Here is a 20,347-nt window from a genome sequence, read left to right as displayed (position 1 = left end):
GCTGAAGAACAAGCAGTGACACAGGTGTGAAAGGTTTAATAAAATAATTGCTGTGCATGTGAGACAAAAGATTCTATGATGCAGCAAAGCAAGTAAAATTTTGCTTTAAAATACAATTAAAAGCATCATAATCAAAAATAACATGGCTGAAAAACAAAATCAATATCAAATCAATTAAAGCTATTATCGTCTAAAGCCGAGAATATATTAGAGAGCTCATACAAGTCTGCCAAACCAAGTAGTAGGTCACTCAGCCTACTCTACTATTCAAAATGACTAACCTGATTGTGACCATACTAACTTTCTAGCCTGTCCCCATAACTCCTGGCTCTCGTCAATCATTTATATCTATTGTTTTGCTGACATTAAGATTCCTAATTTTATGTGAATTATATTTTTAATACAACTGTGGTGTAAACAGCAATCTGAATTGTTCACCAATTTGTGCAGGGCTGTTTTGATACATGACTGCCCAATGCAATATTTGTCAAAGATGCACTGAAACAATCAAAAAGGCAAGCATAACAAATTGTAATTCTGCTACTTTTAGCAAGAATGCAACTGGCAGAAGAAGCAACCACTCAATTACTCAATGTGGCAAAGTCATTTCTCGCTCAGGTTTCTTTAAATTTCATCGCATGACAAATTTCAACTTAATTCACCATTACCAGATTTGACTTCTGTGGATTGCCACCCTGACGTAGAAGAGAAGTTTGTGTGTTCCAACAATTCTTTGAGTGATACCGTCGGGGGCTCTTTGCTCCTAGTGGGGACACCCATGGCAGCAAAGGGTGAAGTGGTGTCAGACAAAGTGCAGTCTAAAACGTCCTCAAAGGCAGGATAAATAAAGAAAACCACACCAGCAGCGAAGGTAGAAAAAGAATGCAGAGGCCACATGTCACCAAAATCTGACCACCAGCTCGTCAGGATCACATGGACAATGATGGCACCCTAAAGTCACCACGATAAATGAAGTGACGAGCAGGCTTCTGCCAGGATATGCTCACCAAGTCCCGTAGCGATAGAGGAGTGGTGACAGGGAAAGGGCTATGAAGCTGGTTGGGTGTGTGTGTTGGGACAGAGGTGCCTTTGGGCAGCAGCACCCATGACTGCACAGTCCTCTTCAGGATATCCTATGCTCACCCCAAATGGGGAAGGGGGCTGGAAAAAAAGTGCCCTAAAATAGGGCTGTTCCATTCTCTCTTGGCTGGGGAACCAAACCCAGTGGGGTGACCATCTTTGTGGCTGAAGAAAACTCACAATGTTAGAACATTCATGGATGGTCGTTAAGAGTGACTGTCTGGAAAGATGAACTCAAACGTATCACATTAGCTATCAAGATTCCAAGCTGACTGCCCTGAGTGAGACCTATCTCCTGGGGAGAGACAGATGATGAAGCAAGCAGAGGATACACCTACTGGAAAAGGAAAGACTGATAGTATCTCTCATGGAATTGGTTTTGCCATCCAGAATAGGATCATGGTTGCAATGCCAAAGCTTCTCAATTGTACAAATTGAAGACTCATGACATCATCTCTAGTTCAGCCATAACGATTATGCCAATGTCATCAGTGCTTATACTCTGACATTGGACTCCGATGACGATAAGGAAAAGTCTTATTCTGACTTTAAAGAAGTCCTCATTGCCATCCCATAAGAAGAAACGATCATCCTTCTGGGGAACTTCAATGTCTGGAGTGAGAACTATTGGGAAAAAACAGTATGGGTCAAGTCAACACAAATGGTGTCCTCATGCTGACAAAGTATGCTCTGTTTGGCCTCATTGTAATGAAAACCCTGCGCCAGAAGTAAAAATACAAAACCACATGAATGCATCCTAGATAACAGCATTGGCACATCCTAGGTCAAGTCATTGTTTAGTTCAAAGATCTAAGTGACGTCTGTATCACTCAATCCATTAAGGGACTGATGATGGCTGGACAGATCATCAATTTGTTTGATTGATGATGGACATCCGCTTTGCACCAAGACATTACAAGGCCCAACAGTCCAAGAGTCAGATGATCAATGTCTTGGCTCTAAAGCAGCCTGACTGAAGAGAGGAATTCCAAGTGCAGCTCATGACCAATCTGGAAAATCTGCACACATCCAACTCAATTCCAGAATAGTGGAATCAAATAAAGTTTGCTGTACTAGACTCCTGTACCCAGACCATTGGATTCAAGCACCGTCATGATTAAGACTGGTTTGACGAAAACAATGCTCAAATACAAGACCTCAGAACAAAAAGGAGCAGCCTTCATTGCCTAACAGAACAACCCAAAGTCCAACTCCAAAAGACAGTATTCCAACATCCTTACAGACAGAGGTCTATAAATTATACTTTACTTTAGCAAAACCTTTGACAAGGTACCGCATGGTAGGTTGTTGCATAAAGTTAAATCACACGGGATCCAGGGTGAGGTACCCAAATGGATACAAAGTTGGCTTCTTCACAGAAGCCAGAGGGTGGTTGTAGAGAGTTGTTTTTCAAACTGGAGGCTTGTGACCAGCGGTGTGCCTCAGGGATCAGTGCTGGGCCCATTTATATTAATGATTTGGATGAGAACATAGGGGGCATGGTTAGTAAGTTTACAGATGACACCAAGATTGGTGGCATAATGGACAGTGAAGAAAGTTATCTCCAATTGCAACGGGATCTTGATCAATTGGGCCAGTGGGCTGACGAATGGCAGATGGAGTTTAATTTAGACAAATGCGAGGTGATGCATTTTGGTAGACTGAACCAGGGCAGGACTTACTCAGTTAATGGTAGAGCGTTGGGGAGTTACAGAACAAAGAGATCTAGGGGTACATGTTCATAGCTCCTTGAAAGTGGAGTCACAGGTGGACAGAGTGGTGAATGAAGAAGGCATTCGGCATGCTTGGTTTCATTGGTCAGAACATTGAATACAGGAGTTGGGATGTCTTGTTGAAGTTGTACAAGACATTGGTAAGGCCACACTTGGAATACTGTGTGCAATTCTGGTCACCCTATTATAGAAAGGATATTAAACTAGAAAGAGTGCAGAAAAGATTTACTAGGACGCTACCGGGACTTGATGGATTGAGTTATAAGGAGAGGCTGAATAGGCAGGGACTTTTTTCTCTGGAGCGTAGGAGGCTGAGGAGTGACCTTATAGAGGTCTATAAAATAATGAGGGGCATAGACAAGGTAGATAGTCAATATCTTTCCCCAAAGGCAGGGGAGTCTAAAACTAGAGGGCATAGGTTTAAGGTGAGGGGGGAGAGATACAAAAGGGTCCAGAGGGGCAATTTTTTCACAGAGAGGGTGGTGAATGTCTGGAACAAGCTGCCAGAGGTAGTAGTAGAGGCGGGTACAATTTTATCTTTTAAAAAGCATTTAGATAGTTACATGGTTACGATGGGTATAGAGGGATATGGGCCAAATGCGGGCAATTGGGATTAGCTTATGGGGTTTTTTTTTTAAAAGGGGCAGCATGGACAAGTTGGGCCGAAGGGCCTGTTTCCATGCTGCAAACCTCTATGACTCTAGGTCAAATGGATAAAATCTCCTTTATTCAGGGGAAGGTGTTACTCTTCAAGGATAATTATGCCAGTCATCGCTGGAAAGAACATTTTGAACAACTCCACAAACATGAATCCACATTGGCACCATGAGATAGAATCTATGGGTGAACCACCTGATGAGAGAGCTGCAACAAGCAAAGAGGTGAAAAAACAGCAAAACCTGTGGTCTCTCTGGTATTCCTAGATCATGTCATATTGAAAGCAAATGGTTTTTTGCTCGCATCAAGACTCCATGTACTCATCCTACGATCTGGGAGGATAAAATTTTAAGAACTCAATAACTGGACCCATTTTCAAGAAAGGAGATAAATCATGCTCTGGAAGCTAATATCTATAGCAGGAAAACCCTAACATTCCCTGCCTCCTGTGGCTGAGAAAATCCTACTAGAGGGTCAGTGTGGCTTTAAACCTTCCAGAGGAACCTGAGTCACGATCTTTGTTGCCAGACAAATCTAAGAATTCTTCATTGACATTTGTCTTAGTAAATTGCAAAGGCCTGTGGGTCGTGCCTCAAAGATTTGGATGTCCAAGAAGTATCATCAATTCTTTATGCTTCATGGTGATTGGATTGCAACTTTGAGTTGGAGATCTAAATGCAGCCTGAGATTAAGCAAGTCTGTGCGATAGCCCCCATTATTTACAACTTACCTAACAGTAGTTACGCACCTCAAAACTACCCTCTGGTGTTAGTATTAAAAGATTTCAAATGGAAAATTCTAACCTTGGTCACCCCCATGCCAAAACTAAACTGACCTCCATAGCTATACTTGAAATAGTCTGCAGATGATTGCAGTGTTGTCTTCTCTGGAATGGATTTGCAAGCCACTTTCAATCGCTTCAATTCTGTATGCAGGAAACTCATCCCGTCCTTGAATTTTGTTAAAGTAAAACATGTATTAACACACACCTGGTCAGCCAAATATTCAATCTCCAATATATATCGACGGAGACACTCTGAATAGGAAACGCACTTCCCGGACTATGGCAGCCACTTCTCGCAAAAGGCCATAATTGACCAGGAGCTCCAACATCAGCTGCACAAGATCAGCCTCCGACAAAATATGGCAAAGAGTGTTTGATAAAGACCCCCACAAGTCAACCAAGGTCCTAGTGTACACAGCAGTTGTTGTCACCACACTCCTGTACTGCAGAGAGACCTGGATTGTGCAGCAACAGCACACAAGAGCACTAGAGAAATTATTCTACCACATGCTCCAGATTCAATGGGAGAAATAAACAAACTCCTGTGTCCTTCTTGAAGCCAGGTCCACAAGATTCAGGTAACACTCCTGGAAAATCAACTTTCTAGGTTTTGTTACCATGTCCGGATGACCCAAAACCACCACCAGGTCCTGTTCTTTCAACTCTCAAATGACCAACATTCCACAGGACGACAAAGAAAATGCTTCAAAGGCACTCAGTAGCTCTTCCTGAAGCATGGCAACATTGACATTAATGGCTTGGGAGATCTTGTTACCAATCTTGCAGAATGGCAAAAAATTGTTCATCAAACTACAACACACTTTGAATCCCAAAGCCTTAATGAGGAGGTAGAGCAGTGACAGGGAAGGAAAGAAAAGGATGGAAATTCTGCACTCTGGATCCCACCACCTCATGAGATGTCCTGCCCTATACATTCAAAAGATCTGCGGTTGAGAATCAACCTGCTCAAACGAAGACACATAGCAGAACCTGTGACCTTGGATAGACGTCAATCTGAATTGAGAGACAGCCGATGACCAGCTGTTTTTAAAGGTGTGCCATGTATCGTGAAGGAGTTAACAATAGAATCAATAATGCTACAAATCTGTGAAGGATGAACCACCATTCAAATTAGCAGCATAATGGAACAACTTGCTGCTGCTTCAATATGCTACGGCAGGATGAGCGTGGGTTCACTTCCAGAGTTCTTGCATGGCACAGTGAGAATTTTGATGAACTGAGAGGGGGAGATGGACAATAGAGCAAAAATTGAAAATGATTCATTACCATTTCAGCAGCAATCGGGTTGGACAAGAAACTCCCTCCCATCTGAAACTTGCAGCTCAAAGAACAGAATGTTGATGATTGCTTTTAGAAGCCTGCTTGTTTGGCAGTATATGTGTGTCATCAGTGCTTCTCTAATTCATTGAACATTCTCTTGAAGATTTACTCTTTACATTCTGCACAATTTTCCATCTTCGATTACATGAACAGAAGGGAATGGCAAATCGTCAATGTCCAGACTTTAGTCAGAGGGCTCACAACCATACTCCCATGGTCCGAATATTTGCTTATTTCAAGTATAAATGAAATTAAAACTACCTGCAGTGTATCCCTTATTGAAATAATTTGTTTGGACGGAAGTTGAAAAGCCTTTCCCAAAGAATGGGTAAAAACACCCACTACATGACACTATACTATGTTAGTATAGTACCTAGAGGACACCACAATCATCCATTTACTGCCATTAATAGAGGGAAAATCTCTATTTTTAGATTTTGTACCCGTCTCCTTGGGGCGAGCTCTGCCTTGGGCAGAGGCTAAGCCCCAATGAGTGTCATGAAAATGGATCATGAGACAAGATTTGAGGGGACAGCCATGGCTGTCTGCTCAACACAGCTGAGGTTTGTGGCACAGAAAAACCTGTGGACAGCGGTTTCCTGCACGATGCAGCTGAGGTTTTGGAGCATGAAAAAATCCCATGAGCAACAATCTCAGAAGGAGGTGGTAGCAACCATGGTTGACAGCAATGCAGCTGGGGAGCTGGAAGCATGTCTACGTTAACAGCTGGAGTGTAACCCAGCCAACTGTGACTAGCAGTCTCTGGACTGGACAGTCAGCGTAGCTGGAAAAGGCAACCATGAAGGCTAAGTCTGGGAGCAGACCAGACAGCGCTCTGGAATGGACTGCCTTTTGTATGAGACTTGTATTCGTGGGACTCGGGTGAAATAAAGCTGCTGTAAGCTGGGGATGAAGGAAAAAAAAGTTCAAAGGACTCAGAGATCTTTGACATTTGGCTGAGCTGTTGGGTCTGTCTTGGTTGTGTCTGCTATTTGGTGTGTAGTTTATGCTGGATTATAGTTTGCCTGTTAATTCATGTTCACTTCAAGTTAATGTTGGATATTAGAGTATAGGATGGATATTATTTAATGATTGCTTTGTTGGCTCTTGCAAAGTAAAAAGTTTTCTGTTTGCTTAAAATCGTGGAATCTCGTGGTTTTATTCTTAGTGAAGAACTGCAATTTCAAATTTTGTCTACTTTCAACAAAAAGAAATTATTGGTCTGTAACCAAATTGTAACAATATATTTAGAATAAAATTGTTGACTTATCCATGTCAACACTCACTTCATTGGACAGGGGGCTAGAGGGGTGGACTACTGATAACACTATGAGCAACTCAAGAGGTTCTGTTGAAATCACAGCATAACAAGTTGTGAAAATAAATTCAATAAATCTAGTAATGAGAGATGCTGGATGAAAGCCACAACTGCTTCACTAATGTCCTTCAGAGAAAGGAACTCAAAACCCCAAAACATTGGCCTTACTTGTAACTCAATGCCCTCAGGATGAGGAAGGATGGGCAAAAGGTGCTACTTTGCCAGCATAGCCTACAAACTAAGAATTACATTTTAAAACAAATCTTAACTAGGAAACATACTTTTTTCAGCATTTAAAGGATAGTAGATAGTTTTTGACCTTTAATACTTCAAGTTGACTATTAAGCATGGTTTTTAAAATGTTTGCAGGTTAATTACTAATTATACAGAAGGCCTTCACCACGTCATTAACTTTTGAAATGGGTTAATGTCTGTCTATTGAGAAAAATAGCAGAAAAATATCATTCACAGAATATTTAAAGTCGCTATATATTTCAATTCAACACCAAATAATATAACTGCAGGTACTCGAAGTTAGAGGCTTATTCTCATTAACATATAATTCTGAAGCAAAAATGTTCGCAAATATTGAAAAATGTAACCCCTGAAAGATTCTAAGATTTAAAATAGTCTTTCCTTCTATTTTTTTAAAAAATGCATGACTCTCCAAAATGCTAATGGCTGACTATCCCTTTGGATTACAGCATTGCAATCCTCAAATATGTGTTTCCCTAATTAAAAATGTAAATGTACTACAATTTTAACTGACTAACATCCATTGTGAACATTCTGGATGTGGCACAAGTTATCTAATAGTTTTTGCTTCTTGCTCTATCCTCTCAGATTGGCACTGCATTGAACTAAATTCAAGGCAGTGTTTCAACTTGGAGACCAACTCAATGTTTTCCTCAATCAATGGATGGTGAGTTAGCAGAACCATTGATTGGGAAGTATTTGTTTATAACTACAACACGCATTGACCTTTTGATACATTTGATCAATTTGCCAGCAATAAAATGCTCACCAATCAAGTAGCCTTGTTTCTTCAGTCGGTGAAGATGAGTCAATTCTTCTTCGCTGAGATCAGCTTCAGTCTGTGACTTATCAGCCTTCAGTCTTTCTAATCTTCGAAACATTCTGTATGGCGTGGGGTTTATAACCGGAAATTTGAGGAGGTTTAGTGTAGTTCCTGTGAAACAACAAAAAAAACATCTAAAAATGCACTTCACCAACAAAAGGATTTGCACTTACATAATGACATTATCAAGAACATAGTTTAGTACTAGAGTCACTCACATAGGTGAATGTGCCAGCCGTTCTGTGTACAAAATCAAGCTTCCATTTCTATACCATTACATGTTGAAGGCTTCACCAGTCAAAGGAATAAAACAGATGTAAAAACAGTAAAATTGGTGGAAGTTCAAGGCACATTAAAAGATAAAAGTTTTCAAGACCTTAGAAAACAGGTAGGGTATTAGCAAAGTAGCAATGTCAGAGGAACAGATTGTGTGCATAACGACTGGAGGAGCTAACAGAGTTTAAGGTGGACTGAAATGTGTAGCTGTTTTGTCTGGCAGAAGGAACTGGTGGATCTTGGCAAAGACAGGAGTGAGAGACATGGTGTCGGCAAGAACGTAGACCCTGGGCCCGATTTTACCATATTCATTCTAAGTGCTGAATCTGGGCATAATGCAGATCCGACTTAGAAATCTGCTTTCAGCACCCCCATACGCACTCAGCCTGAAAAACACATCACCAGTCCCATTCGCGCTGTGGGCGGGGCTTAGCACGGCCGAAACGATTGGAGCTCTAAACTGCGTATGCACAGTTCGAAAAAAACTTGAAAAAGCGCACCCGTGTCAGATCGCTCCCGGGTTGCAAAAAGCGGCTCGGGAGCAAAACGCGACAGCGATGGCCCCCACGCAGATCGCTGTCCCCCTTATCCACCCACCCCGCTACCCACACACATCACTGTCCCCCTTATCGACCCCCCGCCCACAACCCACAAACATCGCTGTCCTACTTATCCACCCCCCCACTACCCAGACCGATCGCCACCCCTGCCCCCTCCCCCCCCACCGATCGCCCGCAAAGTGGCAGTGGACCCCCCTGCCCCCCACCAGTGAGCGATTGGGCCTCCCCCCCCCCCCCCCCAGAGATACATCTTACACGCCTTCTCCCCCCCCCACCCCCAACAACGATCTGGCCTCAGTCACCCCCTCCCCCAGAGAAACATCTGACCCCCCACCTCCTTCCCCACCAGACAACGATCAGCCCTCCTCCCCCACCACCAGATAACGATCAGCCCTCCCCGCCCACTACCACCAGACAACGATTGCCTGTGCGCCCCCCCCCCACAGAGATACATCTGACCCGCCTCCCCCCCCCCCCCAACCAGACAACGATCTGGCCTCACTATCCCCCGCACCAGAGAATTATTTCCGCCTCCCTCCCACCACCGATCTGAGTCAGAGAGCCATTGGAAGCTCTGAACGCGCTCTTCAGCAGCTGGAGCGCCCGATTCACAATTTCTAGTAGGTCCATCATGGCGCAGTTCCGGATTGGCAAACGCAGTGGTAAGGGGGGGAAATGCTGATAAAGTTGGGTGGGCAGTTCATTAATTCAATTTAAATCGCGTTAATCGCCTCACACCCGACTTTACCACGTTTTCACGCTCATTTGGTAAAATCGGGCCCCCTGAGTTCTGTAGAAATAGGAATGGGAAGCTGGTTAAAGGAAGGAGAAACTATATGGCTTGTGAAGTAGTGAACTGGAGCATCCCTACCTCACATGGACAGAAATAGGTCTTCTCCAAGTGGCAGGGATAGGGAAAGATAAAAATTTATTATTTTAAATTAGGCTGAATCTTCCACGAGGCAGATAGGTCTTCTAGGGGGGAGGATTAAGAATATACCGATGTCTCAATTCTCTGTGGAAGCACCTCATGTTTGTGAAAACTTACCCAGAAAGTTAGCTCAGCTGGGCAGAAATCCAAATGCAAAGTACGGCCTTCAATCAGTTGGATTTTCATTTCCCAAGATGAAAAAAAAAAATCAACGAAACTAAAGGTTTTTAAAATTAAATTCGAAGCCTAGAACTCTGCAGAATTTTGAAATTAAGTAAATTAAGCAGTACAGCTTTCAAAATTCAGTCTGGTATTACCAACTACTACATGTACAAATTGCCTACCTCTGCACAGAGATAAACATGATGTGGAGATGCCAGCGTTGGACTGGGGTAAACACATCTTTTTAGCCTGTCTTGATGCTCTCTCCACTCACATTGTTTTGTTTCTTAAAGACTTGATTAGTTGTAAGTATTCGCATTCCAACCATTATTCATGTAAATTGAGTCTGTGTCTTTATATGCTCTGTTTGTGAACAGAATTCCCACTCACCTGAAGAAGGGGCTTAGAGCTCCGAAAGCTTGTGTGGCTTTTGCTACCAAATAAACCTGTTGGACTTTAACCTGGTGTTGTTAAACTTCTTACAGAGATAAACATGACAGTGATAGGAATAGCAGAAGGCGGGGTGGGGCAGAATGGCCTCGTGATACTACCACGAGACTATATTAATCCAGAAACTCAGATAACGTTCTAGGACCTGGGAATCCTGCCATGGCAGATGGTGAAATTTGAATTCAATAATATCTGAAATTAAGAATCTACTGATGACCATGAAACCATTGTCAATTGCCAGAAAAACACATCTGGTTCACTAGTGTCCTTTAGGGAAGGAAATCTGCCCTCCTTACCTGGTCTGGCCTTCATGCGACTCCAGACCACAACAATGTGGCTGACTCTCAACTGCCCTTGGGCAACTAGGGATGAACAATAAATACTGGACAGCCAGCGAAGCTCATGTCCCAAGAATGAACAAGAAAACGTTGTATGACAAGTGCACTCTACTATCTTTGTAAGCCATTAAATATTGTCAGTGGATGAGTAAGCACAGCCAGCAATTTGGTAACTGAATAAGTTAAATTCTGTTGATTGAACAAAGTTGCTAGATTTTCCTTGGTCCATTCAGCAATTCTAATTTTTAACGAAAACCCAAAATCCAGTGACTTAATCGCTTGCTATAATCTATAATTAACCACCTTGAGGATTAGAGTCAGCATGGATTTGTAAATGATAGATCATGCTTAATGAACCTGACTGAATTTTTAAAAATTGTGACTAGTCGCAGACAAGGTAATGTCTATAGTTATTTATGTGGACTATCCCCAGAATGCATCTGATAAAGTCCTTCATAAGAGGCTGTTCACTAAAGTTGAATGGAAATAATTGACCTAGTTAGGAAGTTGGTAGGAGACAGAGTATGGATAATGGACAAGTACGCAAATTGGCAGACTGATGAGTGGTGACCCACAGAAATGTGTTGGAGCCTCAACTATACTGCATTTATTAACTTAGATGAAGGAATAGCAAGCAAGAACAAAGATCATCAATTTTATAAGCAGACTGGATTAAGTGAATGAGCAAAGCTTTGGCAAATGATTTCAATGTAGGCGAGTGTGAGGTCAGCCAACTTGAACATAAAAAGGCATTTTCTAAATGGTACAAAATTCAAAATAATGGAGGTCCAAAGAAACCTAGAGGTCGATATAAAAACACAGATTACTGAAATGTGAGGGGCAATTCCAAAAAGATTAAAACCCGAATTCCAAAGGTTATAGAGTTCTAAATTAGCAGATTAAGGAGCGAAGCTATGAAGGGTGGTTTAGAACTTTCTTCCACAAATGGTAGTTAATGGTACATCAATTGTTAATTTTAACTCAGATTGATAATCAAAAGGTTTTAAGGGCTAAATGGTAACAGTGGAAAGATGGGGTTGGGTCACAGATCAGCCATCATTTTTACTGAATGGCAGACAACCTCAAGTCACTTGTTCCCATGGCACGGTGGCACAGTGGTTAGCAATGCTGCCTCTCAGTTCCAGGGACTCGGGTTCACTTCCAGCCTTGCGTGATTGTCTGTTTGGAGTTTGCACATCTCCCTGTATCTGCTTATGTTTCCTCTGGGTGCTCGGATTTCCTCTCAGTCCCAAGACGTGCATGTTAGGTGGATTGACTATGCTAAATTGCCCTATGTGTAGGTTAGATGGATTAGCCATGGTAAATGTGTAGGGTTATGGGACAGGGGCGAGAACCTGGATAAGATACTCTGTCAGAGTTAGTGCAGACTCCTTGGGCCAAATGGCCTCTTCTGCACTGTAGGGAATCTATTATTCTATGAAATTCTTCGTTCCCAAGGGGACAGTCCTTCAAAATAACAAATCAGCACTTAACTTGAAAACATGAACTAGTCTCAATGATTTAAAAACTGACTCTAGAGGCAGAATCTTGCAGCACAATGCGCTGCGCACCAAATTTCTAATGTATGGCAAATTCCCAATTAACACTGGGCCTAGGTAAGATGCTCTTTCAGACAGTTGGTGAAGACTCAATGGATTGAATGCCTGTTTTGCACTTTAGAGATTCTATAATTCAAAAAAGCTTCTCTGTTGCTCTCATCTTTTTTTATCTTTCTATTATTTTTCTTAATGTGACAGGATCAACACTGCCTATTATAGAAAGGATATTAAACTAGAAAGAGTACAGAAAAGATTTATTAGGATGCTACCGGGATTTGATGGTTTGAGTTATAAGAAGAGGCTGGATAGACTGGGACTTTTTTCCCTGCAGTGTAGAAGACTTAGAGGTATTCTTATAGAGGTCTATAAAATAATGAGGGGCATAGATAAGGTAGATAGTCAACATCTTTTCCCAAAGATGGGGAGGCTAAAACTAAAGGGCATAGGTTTTAAGTGAAAGGGGAGAGATACAAGAGAGTCCAGAGAGGCAATTATTTCACTCAAAGGGTAGTGAGTGTCTGAAATGAGCTGCCAGAGGCAGTAGTAGAGGCAGGTACAATTTTGTCTTTTAAAAAGCATTTGGACAGTTACATGGGTAAGATGGGTATAGAGGGATATGGCCAAATGCGGACAATTGGGACTAGCTTAGTGGTAAAAACTGGGCGGCATGGGGAAGTTGGGCGGAAGTTATAATTTAATTATAACTAGTTAGGAGTGGGGATTTTGTAAATCTGTATCGAGTTTTCACTTGCCTAACCAAACTTCAAAAACATTCAGATTTTGCATTTCCTCACCTGTTGTCACTTTCATACAATGCAGTTAAAATTTTCAAATCCCAGTAAAAATCGGGAATACTAGCACGAGGGAGGTGGTGGAAGCAGACTTTTAAGGGCTGTCTTGACAAATATATAAATAGGATGGGAATAGAGGGATGTGGTTCTGGAAGGGTAGGGGTTTTTAGTTCAGGCGGTGCAGGCTTAGAGGGCTGAAGGGCCTGTTCCTGTGCTGTAACTTTCTTTGTTGCTCTGAACTTCCCACATTACTTCTGAGCATCAAGTGCAATCTTGCTTGTTCAGGACACTCAACTTATTTTTCCTTTCCTCCTTTCCTTATTCATCAACTCTGGGCTCTTGAAATCTAAGCTTGATATCAGCTAATCATTTCCTAAAATTGGGGCTTGAAAGTCAAAAGAGACAGATTTCTGAACTTTTTGTGAGATTTTATTTATGTTTCATCAATTTTTTGATGGAATCTCATTGTTTATGTGACAGCGAGGATCAATACATGAAACTAGCTGAACTAATCACTGCATTCAATGGGAAATATTTGCTCTGATTGGATTTATATTGTTCAGAAACAGAACTGTTCAAAATTAAAGAAAAGTTGCTTGGTGAATGGAACAACTGTTATAGAACATAGAACATTACAGCGCAGAACAGGCCCTTCGGCCCACGATGTTGCACCGACCAGTTAAAAAAAAAAACTGTGACCCTCCAACCTAAACCAATTTCTTTTCGTCCATGAACCTATCTACGGATCTCTTAAACGCCCCCAAACTAGGCGCATTTACTACTGATGCTGGCAGGGCATTCCAATCCCTCACCACCCTCTGGGTAAAGAACCTACCCCTGACATCGGTTCTATAACTACCCCCCCTCAATTTAAAGCCATGCCCCCTCGTGCTGGATTTCTCCATCAGAGGAAAAAGGCTATCACTATCCACCCTATCTAAACCTCTAATCATCTTATATGTTTCAATAAGATCCCCTCTTAGCCGCCGCCTTTCCAGCGAAAACAATCCCAAATCCCTCAGCCTCTCCTCATAGGATCTCCCCTCCATACCAGGCAACATCCTGGTAAACCTCCTCTGCACCCTCTCCAAAGCCTCCACATCCTTCCTGTAATGTGGGGACCAGAACTGCACACAGTACTCCAAGTGCGGCCGCACCAGAGTTGTGTACAGTTGCAACATAACGCTACGACTCCTAAATTCAATCCCCCTACCAATAAACGCCAAGACACCATATGCCTTCTTAACAACCTTATCTACTTGATTCCCAACTTTCAGGGATCTATGCACACATACACCTAGATCCCTCTGCTCCTCCACACTATTCAAAGTCCTCCCGTTAGCCCTATACTCAACACATCTGTTATTCCTACCAAAGTGAATTACCTCACACTTCTCCGCATTAAACTCCATCCGCCACCTCTCGGCCCAACTTTGCAACCTGTCTAAGTCTTCCTGCAAACTACGACACCCTTCCTCACTGTCTACCACACCACCGACTTTGGTGTCATCAGCAAATTTGCTAATCCACCCAACTATACCCTCATCCAGATCATTAATAAATATTACAAACAGCAGTGGCCCCAAAACAGATCCCTGAGGTACACCACTTGTAACCGCACTCCATGATGAATATTTACTATCAACCACCACCCTCTGTTTCCTATCCGCTAGCCAATTCCTGATCCAATTTCCTAGATCACCCCCAATCCCATACATCTGCATTTTCTGCAGAAGCCTACCATGGTGAACCTGATCAAACGCCTTACTAAAATCCATATATACCACGTCCACTGCCTTGCCCCCATCCACCTCCTTGGTCACTTTCTCAAAAAACTCAATAAGGTTAGTAAGGCACGACCTACCTGCCACAAAACCATGCTGACTATCACCTATCAATTCATTACTCTCCAAATAACTATAAATCCTATCCCTTATAATTTTTTCCAACATCTTGCCGACAACAGAAGTGAGACTCACCGGTCTATAATTCCCGGGGAAGTCTCTGTTCCCCTTCTTAAACAATGGGACAACATTCGCTAACCTCCAATCTTCTGGTACTATACCAGAGGCCAACGACGACCTGAAGATCAGAGCCAGAGGCTCTGCAATCACTTCTCTTGCCTCCCAGAGAATCCTTGGATAAATCCCATCCGGACCAGGGGATTTATCTATTTTCAGACCCTCCAGAATATCCTGCACATCCTCCTTATCAACTGTAATACTGTCTATTCTACTCCCTTGCAACCCAGTGTCCTCCTCAGCTATATTCATGTCCCCTTGCGTGAACACCGAAGAGAAATATTGGTTCAATGCTTCACCAATCTCCTCCGGTTCCACACATAACTTCCCTCTGCCATCTATAACTGGCCCTAAACTTGCCCTAACCAACCTTCTGTTCTTGACATACCTATAGAACGCCTTAGGATTCTCTTTAACCCTATCCGCCAAAGTCTTCTCATGTCCCCTTTTAGCCCTTCTAAGCTCGCTCTTCAACTCCCTCTTAGCCAATCTAAAGCTTTCTAGTGCACTACCCGAGTGCTCACGTCTCATCCGAACATAAGCCTCCTTTTTCTTTTTAACCAACAACGAAACTTTTTTGGTGCACCACGGTTCCCTAGCCCTACCAATTCCTCCTTGCCTGACAGGGACATACCTATCACAGACTCGCAGTAGCTGCTCCTTGAAAAAACTCCACATGTCGACGTTCCCAGTCCCTGTAATCTCCTAGTCCAACCTATGTTTCCTAATTCTCTCCTAATAGCCTCATAATTACCCTTCCCCCAGCTAAAACCACTGGCCCGAGGTTCATGCCTATCCCTTTCCATCACTAAGGTGAACGTAACCGAATTGTGGTCACTATCACCAAAATGCACACCAACTTCCAAGTCTAGCACCTGGTCTGGCTCATTTCCCAGCACCAGATCCAATATAGCCTCACCTCTAGTTGGCCTGTCTACATACTGAGTCAAAAAACCTTCCTGCACGCTTTGAACAAAAACTGACCCCTCTAACGAGCTAGAGCTATAACAATTCCAGTCAATATTAGTCAAGTTAAAATCCCCCATAACAATTGCCCGATTACTTTCACTCCTAAGCAGGATTGACTCCGCAATCCTTTCCTCAACCTCTCTAGAACTTTTAGGAGGTCTATAAAAGACTCCCAACAGGGTGACCTCTCCTGTTGACGTGCAGTTTCATAGATTGTGGAGGAGACAACCCTAATCAATTTGAATGTTGAGACATTAGAAAAACAACTTATAAATGTGAACCTTATGGGCAATAGAATTTAAGGACCAGTTAATGTTTCAGTGACATTGGTCTCTAGGAGGTCAAAGTTCAAGTATTTCTGAAGTGCAGTCCTAGTTGCAATGCAGTGAAAGGCGGCCTTTTGGCTAAGATCAAGTGTAGTTATGCCGATGCTGCATTTGGTTGAGGTCATTGGGTTGCATTTAAGCTTCATATGTTTCATTTGAAGCAATTTTTAAAAGCGGTGTCTCGGCCTTTGGCTAAGATGCAAATGAGATCAAGCCTTGGAGGAGGAATTCTCCGCCTACTCCAATCAGCTTGGCTCATGCAGATCAGGCCCAAGACGGGGTAGAGGATTGCATGCCCTGTCTTGTCAGCCTGGATCGGAAATGTCTCAACTTGTTGAGACTCTGAATTAGACTTAGAAATCATAGAAATAGAAATCATAGAAACCCTACAGTACAGAAAGAGGCCATTCGGCCCATCGAGTCTGCACCGACCACAATCCCACCCAGGCCCTACCCCCATATCCCGACATATTTACCCACTAATCCCTCTAACCTACACTAAGGGCAATTTTTAGCATGGCCAATCAAACTAACCCGCACATCTTTGGACGGTGGGAGGAAACAGGAGCACCCGGAGGAAACCCACGCAGACACGAGGAGAACGTGCAAACTCCACACAGACAGTGACCCAAGCCGGGAATCGAACCCAGGTCCCTGGAGCTGTGAAGCAGCAGTGCTAACCACTGTGCTACCGTGCCGCCCAGGAGCAGGTCTCTACAGAGATTAAAAATTGCTTCAAATGAAACATATGAAGCTTAAATGCAACTCAATGACCTCAACCAAATGCAGCATCGGCATAACTACACTTGATCTTAGCCAAAAGGCCGTCTTTCACTGCATTGCAACTAGGACTGCACTTCAGAAATACTTGAACTTTGACCTCCTAGAGACCAATGTCACAAACAGATTGACTGGTCCTTAAATTGATTTGATTGAATGGAAAAGTATTTTAAAAAAAGATCGCTGTTCCCATAAGCTGCCACAAACAGTGATGGGACAATTACCTAATAATTTGCGCTAGGTTTTTAATGGAGTCAAAAATAAATATTGGCCAAGACACTGAAATAAACTCTGCAATTCTTCCAAACAGCGTAACTGGATTTTTTTATACAGACCTCAGATGGCAGCCAGATGGTCCCAGTTCAATATCTCATCTGAAAGTTGACACCCGTCAGGCTGGATTGTATGCTGAGATCACTGAAGTGGGGACTTGAACCCACCAATGCTCAATTTAGAGACGGGAGAGATCAAGCATTGAGCATCCAGAGCCTTGAAACCCCCCAACCAACCATTTATTCTGGATCTTGCTGAACTCACCTGGCCAGCGGGAAATTGTTGCCCTCTGGATGATATCAGGGGCTTTGGATTTACAGTAATCGGACTCCAGGAGGGTGTTGAAGAGGGTGGACTTGCCCACGTTGGTGTGGCCGACCAGATACACGTCCCCCTTGTACCTCCAGGAGCTCTGTAGGCAGGAGATGAGCTCTTCGATACCGTAGCCGGTCTTGGCGCTGATCAGGTGAACGATTCCCCGGCCCCGGTACTCGGGGCAAATACCGACTTGGCCGCAGTGCTCCAGTACCCGTTGCCGGAGGCGCTTCAGGTAGTGGCGGCAGTCGGCGGGGATCAGGTCGGTCTTGTTGGCCAGCACCAGGACGGAGTTCTGCTCGCCCACCAGCTGCCGCAGGTCGGGGATGAGGCTGCCGCTCAGGTCCAGCAGGTCCAGCATGTAGAGCACCAGGGCCTGCTCCTGGGCAATTCGGCCCATCAGGCGCCGGTACTCGCCCTCAGGCACCCGGACCTCCAGCGCCTTTTGGTGATGGACGAGCAGGAAGCAGCGCTGACACACGGAGCGCTGCAAGGCCCCGGCCTGCAGCAGCTGCCTGTACTTCTCGCTCGGAAGGTAACCGGCCAGAGACGGGTCCACACAGTGCAGGAGAGCACCACAGCCCGAGCACGGGTAACTGCTGGCCGGCTCCAGGGGGTCGGCCGTGCCGTACACCCGGTGTCCCTGACGCCGGCCCGCCCGCCCTTTCTTCCTGGAGGGCAGCTCGGGCGCCGGGAAGCCCAGGTCGGTCACATGCGGCTCGGCTCCCGAGGCCTGCGGGAGCGCCTCCAGGGCCAAGAGCTGGCGGCGCAGAGCCCCGTGCGAGGCAGAGGTCTTCGGGCCGACCGCCTCCTTCCTCGGCGCCGCCTGGTTACTCAGTGCCAGCCCCGCCGCCAGCGCCGCTTCCTCCTCGAGTCCGCCAGCGTATTCTACAAACACCAACTCCTCCGGCCTCTCAGGCTCCACCGCCGCGTAGGGCAAGGTGGGCGGCCGCCTGCGAGGCGCGAAGCCGGAACATGGCCGCCGGCTCGCACACAGAGCGCGGCGGAGAAAGCAACTGACAACCACGCGCGCCATTCCCGCTCGGGGGAGGGCAACAACATGGCTGCTGACCTTCCTCCCATGAGGCAACAGTATGGCCGCTGACCTTCCTCCCATGAGGCAACAATATGACCGCTGACCTTCCTCCCATGAAGCAACAATAACATGGCCGCTGACCTTCTTCCCATGGGGCCAAGCGGTGGCCCCTGCTCTCAGCTATTGGCGGTGCTGGAGTCCATGGACCATGTCTGTTTTGTGTCTTAGGCTGCCTTTGTTTTCCTAAAGAACCTTTTATTGATGTTTTGTTTGCACTTCAGTCCCACGCTCCTGATCTACGGACACCGGGTGCGGAGAGGGGAGGGTCGGGATGGCGACCTCCTCGTGAACCTGCTCCTGGGCCTGGCGAAACGCGCCATTTACCGGTCCAGGCAGCGGGCGATCGAGGGGGCCGTCCATCCTGACTGGCTTCCCCTCTACCGCGGATACGTTCGTGGCCGGGTGTCCCTGGAGAGGGAGCATGCGGTGTCCACGGGCACGGTTGACGCCTTCCGCGCCCGCTGGGCACTGCAGGGGTTGGGGTGCATTATTGACCCTAATAATCACATTTTAATTTGATGTTTTTAAGTTTCCTTTGTACTTTGATTTCTGTTCGGGCTGTTCCCCCTCCTTTTTGGGGAGTTGCCCCTTTTACTTTGTTCTGACTTAATCTGAGTTTGTTTATTTGGTTTGACCTAAAAAGAGGGCAGCGCCTCGAAGTGGTACCGTCTGAATTGTTAGTGAGAGCTCGCGGGGGTCCTTCAGTTTACTTAATTTAGTTTAATCGGTTCTAGTTCTAATTGTCACGAGCGGCCGGTGAACTGAGCATCTGGAGGCACAAACAAGGGTCTCGGCCTTTTGGCTAAAATTAAGCTCAAGATGAGGTACAACGCCTCAGCTTGGATTTTGTTTGCCCCTTTTATGGGGACCTTGAACTGAATTTTGAATTTGGAGCAGGCAAGCAATGGGTTGGAGTTTGCCTGGTCCCTTCTGAACATGAGCTTTGTAACTTTAAAGATGGAGTATTTTTTTAAAAAAAGCGGGTGCCAATGGGAGGCGGTGCGGCAATGGTAATGTCAGTCCACTGTTAATACACAGGCCAATCCAGGCTCATGCTCCAGGGAGATGGGTTCCACCAAGGTGGAATTTAAATTCAATTAATAAATCTCAGATTGAAAGCTGGATTGTCGTAAAAGCCCATCTGGCATCACCAAAAGGGAAAATGTTGCCATAGTGCCAGATAACCCCCCACCCCGCTTCGGCGCCCACCCCCAATGGCGCCCCCCCCCCCTTCGGCGCACCACCCCCCCTTCCGCGCCCCCCTCTTCCGCGCCCCCACTTCCGCGCCCCCCCTTCCACGCCCCCCACCTCCCGCACCCCCAACCCTTCCGCACCCCCCCCTTCGGTGGCCCCCCCCTCCCTTGGCACCCCCCCTTTGGCGCCCCCCCCTTCCACGCCCCCCCCTTCCGCGCCCCCCCTTCCGCGCTTCCCCCTTCCGCGCTCCCCCGTTCCGCGCCCCCTCCTTCCGCATGCCCCCCCTTCCACGCCCCCCCCCTTCTGCACGCCCCC

General features: G+C 45.1%; 1 protein-coding gene across 2 annotated transcripts in view; it reads right to left on the bottom strand.

The window, feature by feature from the left end:
* noa1 (nitric oxide associated 1) overlaps positions 1–18,827 on the bottom strand; it is a 30,295-nt gene extending 11,468 nt beyond the window's left edge. Inside the window, exons 1-2 of one of the 2 annotated variants that reach the window (XM_078214181.1) lie at positions 17,692–18,827; positions 7,938–8,102 (exon numbers count right to left, since the gene is read on the bottom strand). In XM_078214181.1, coding sequence (XP_078070307.1) covers positions 7,938–8,102; positions 17,692–18,778 — 1,252 coding nt within the window. In that variant the 5' untranslated portion in view covers positions 18,779–18,827. The remainder of the gene's footprint in view (positions 1–7,937; positions 8,103–17,691) is intronic. The other variant, XM_078214180.1, reaches the window with a different exon arrangement.
* Positions 18,828–20,347: the final 1,520 nt, after the last annotated feature.

Source organism: Mustelus asterias, chromosome 6 (assembly GCF_964213995.1).
Source record: "Mustelus asterias chromosome 6, sMusAst1.hap1.1, whole genome shotgun sequence".
Classification (NCBI taxonomy): Eukaryota; Metazoa; Chordata; class Chondrichthyes; order Carcharhiniformes; family Triakidae; genus Mustelus; species Mustelus asterias.
The sequence above is the reverse complement of the archived record's forward strand: the minus strand, read 5'-3'. Positions and strand labels throughout refer to the sequence as shown.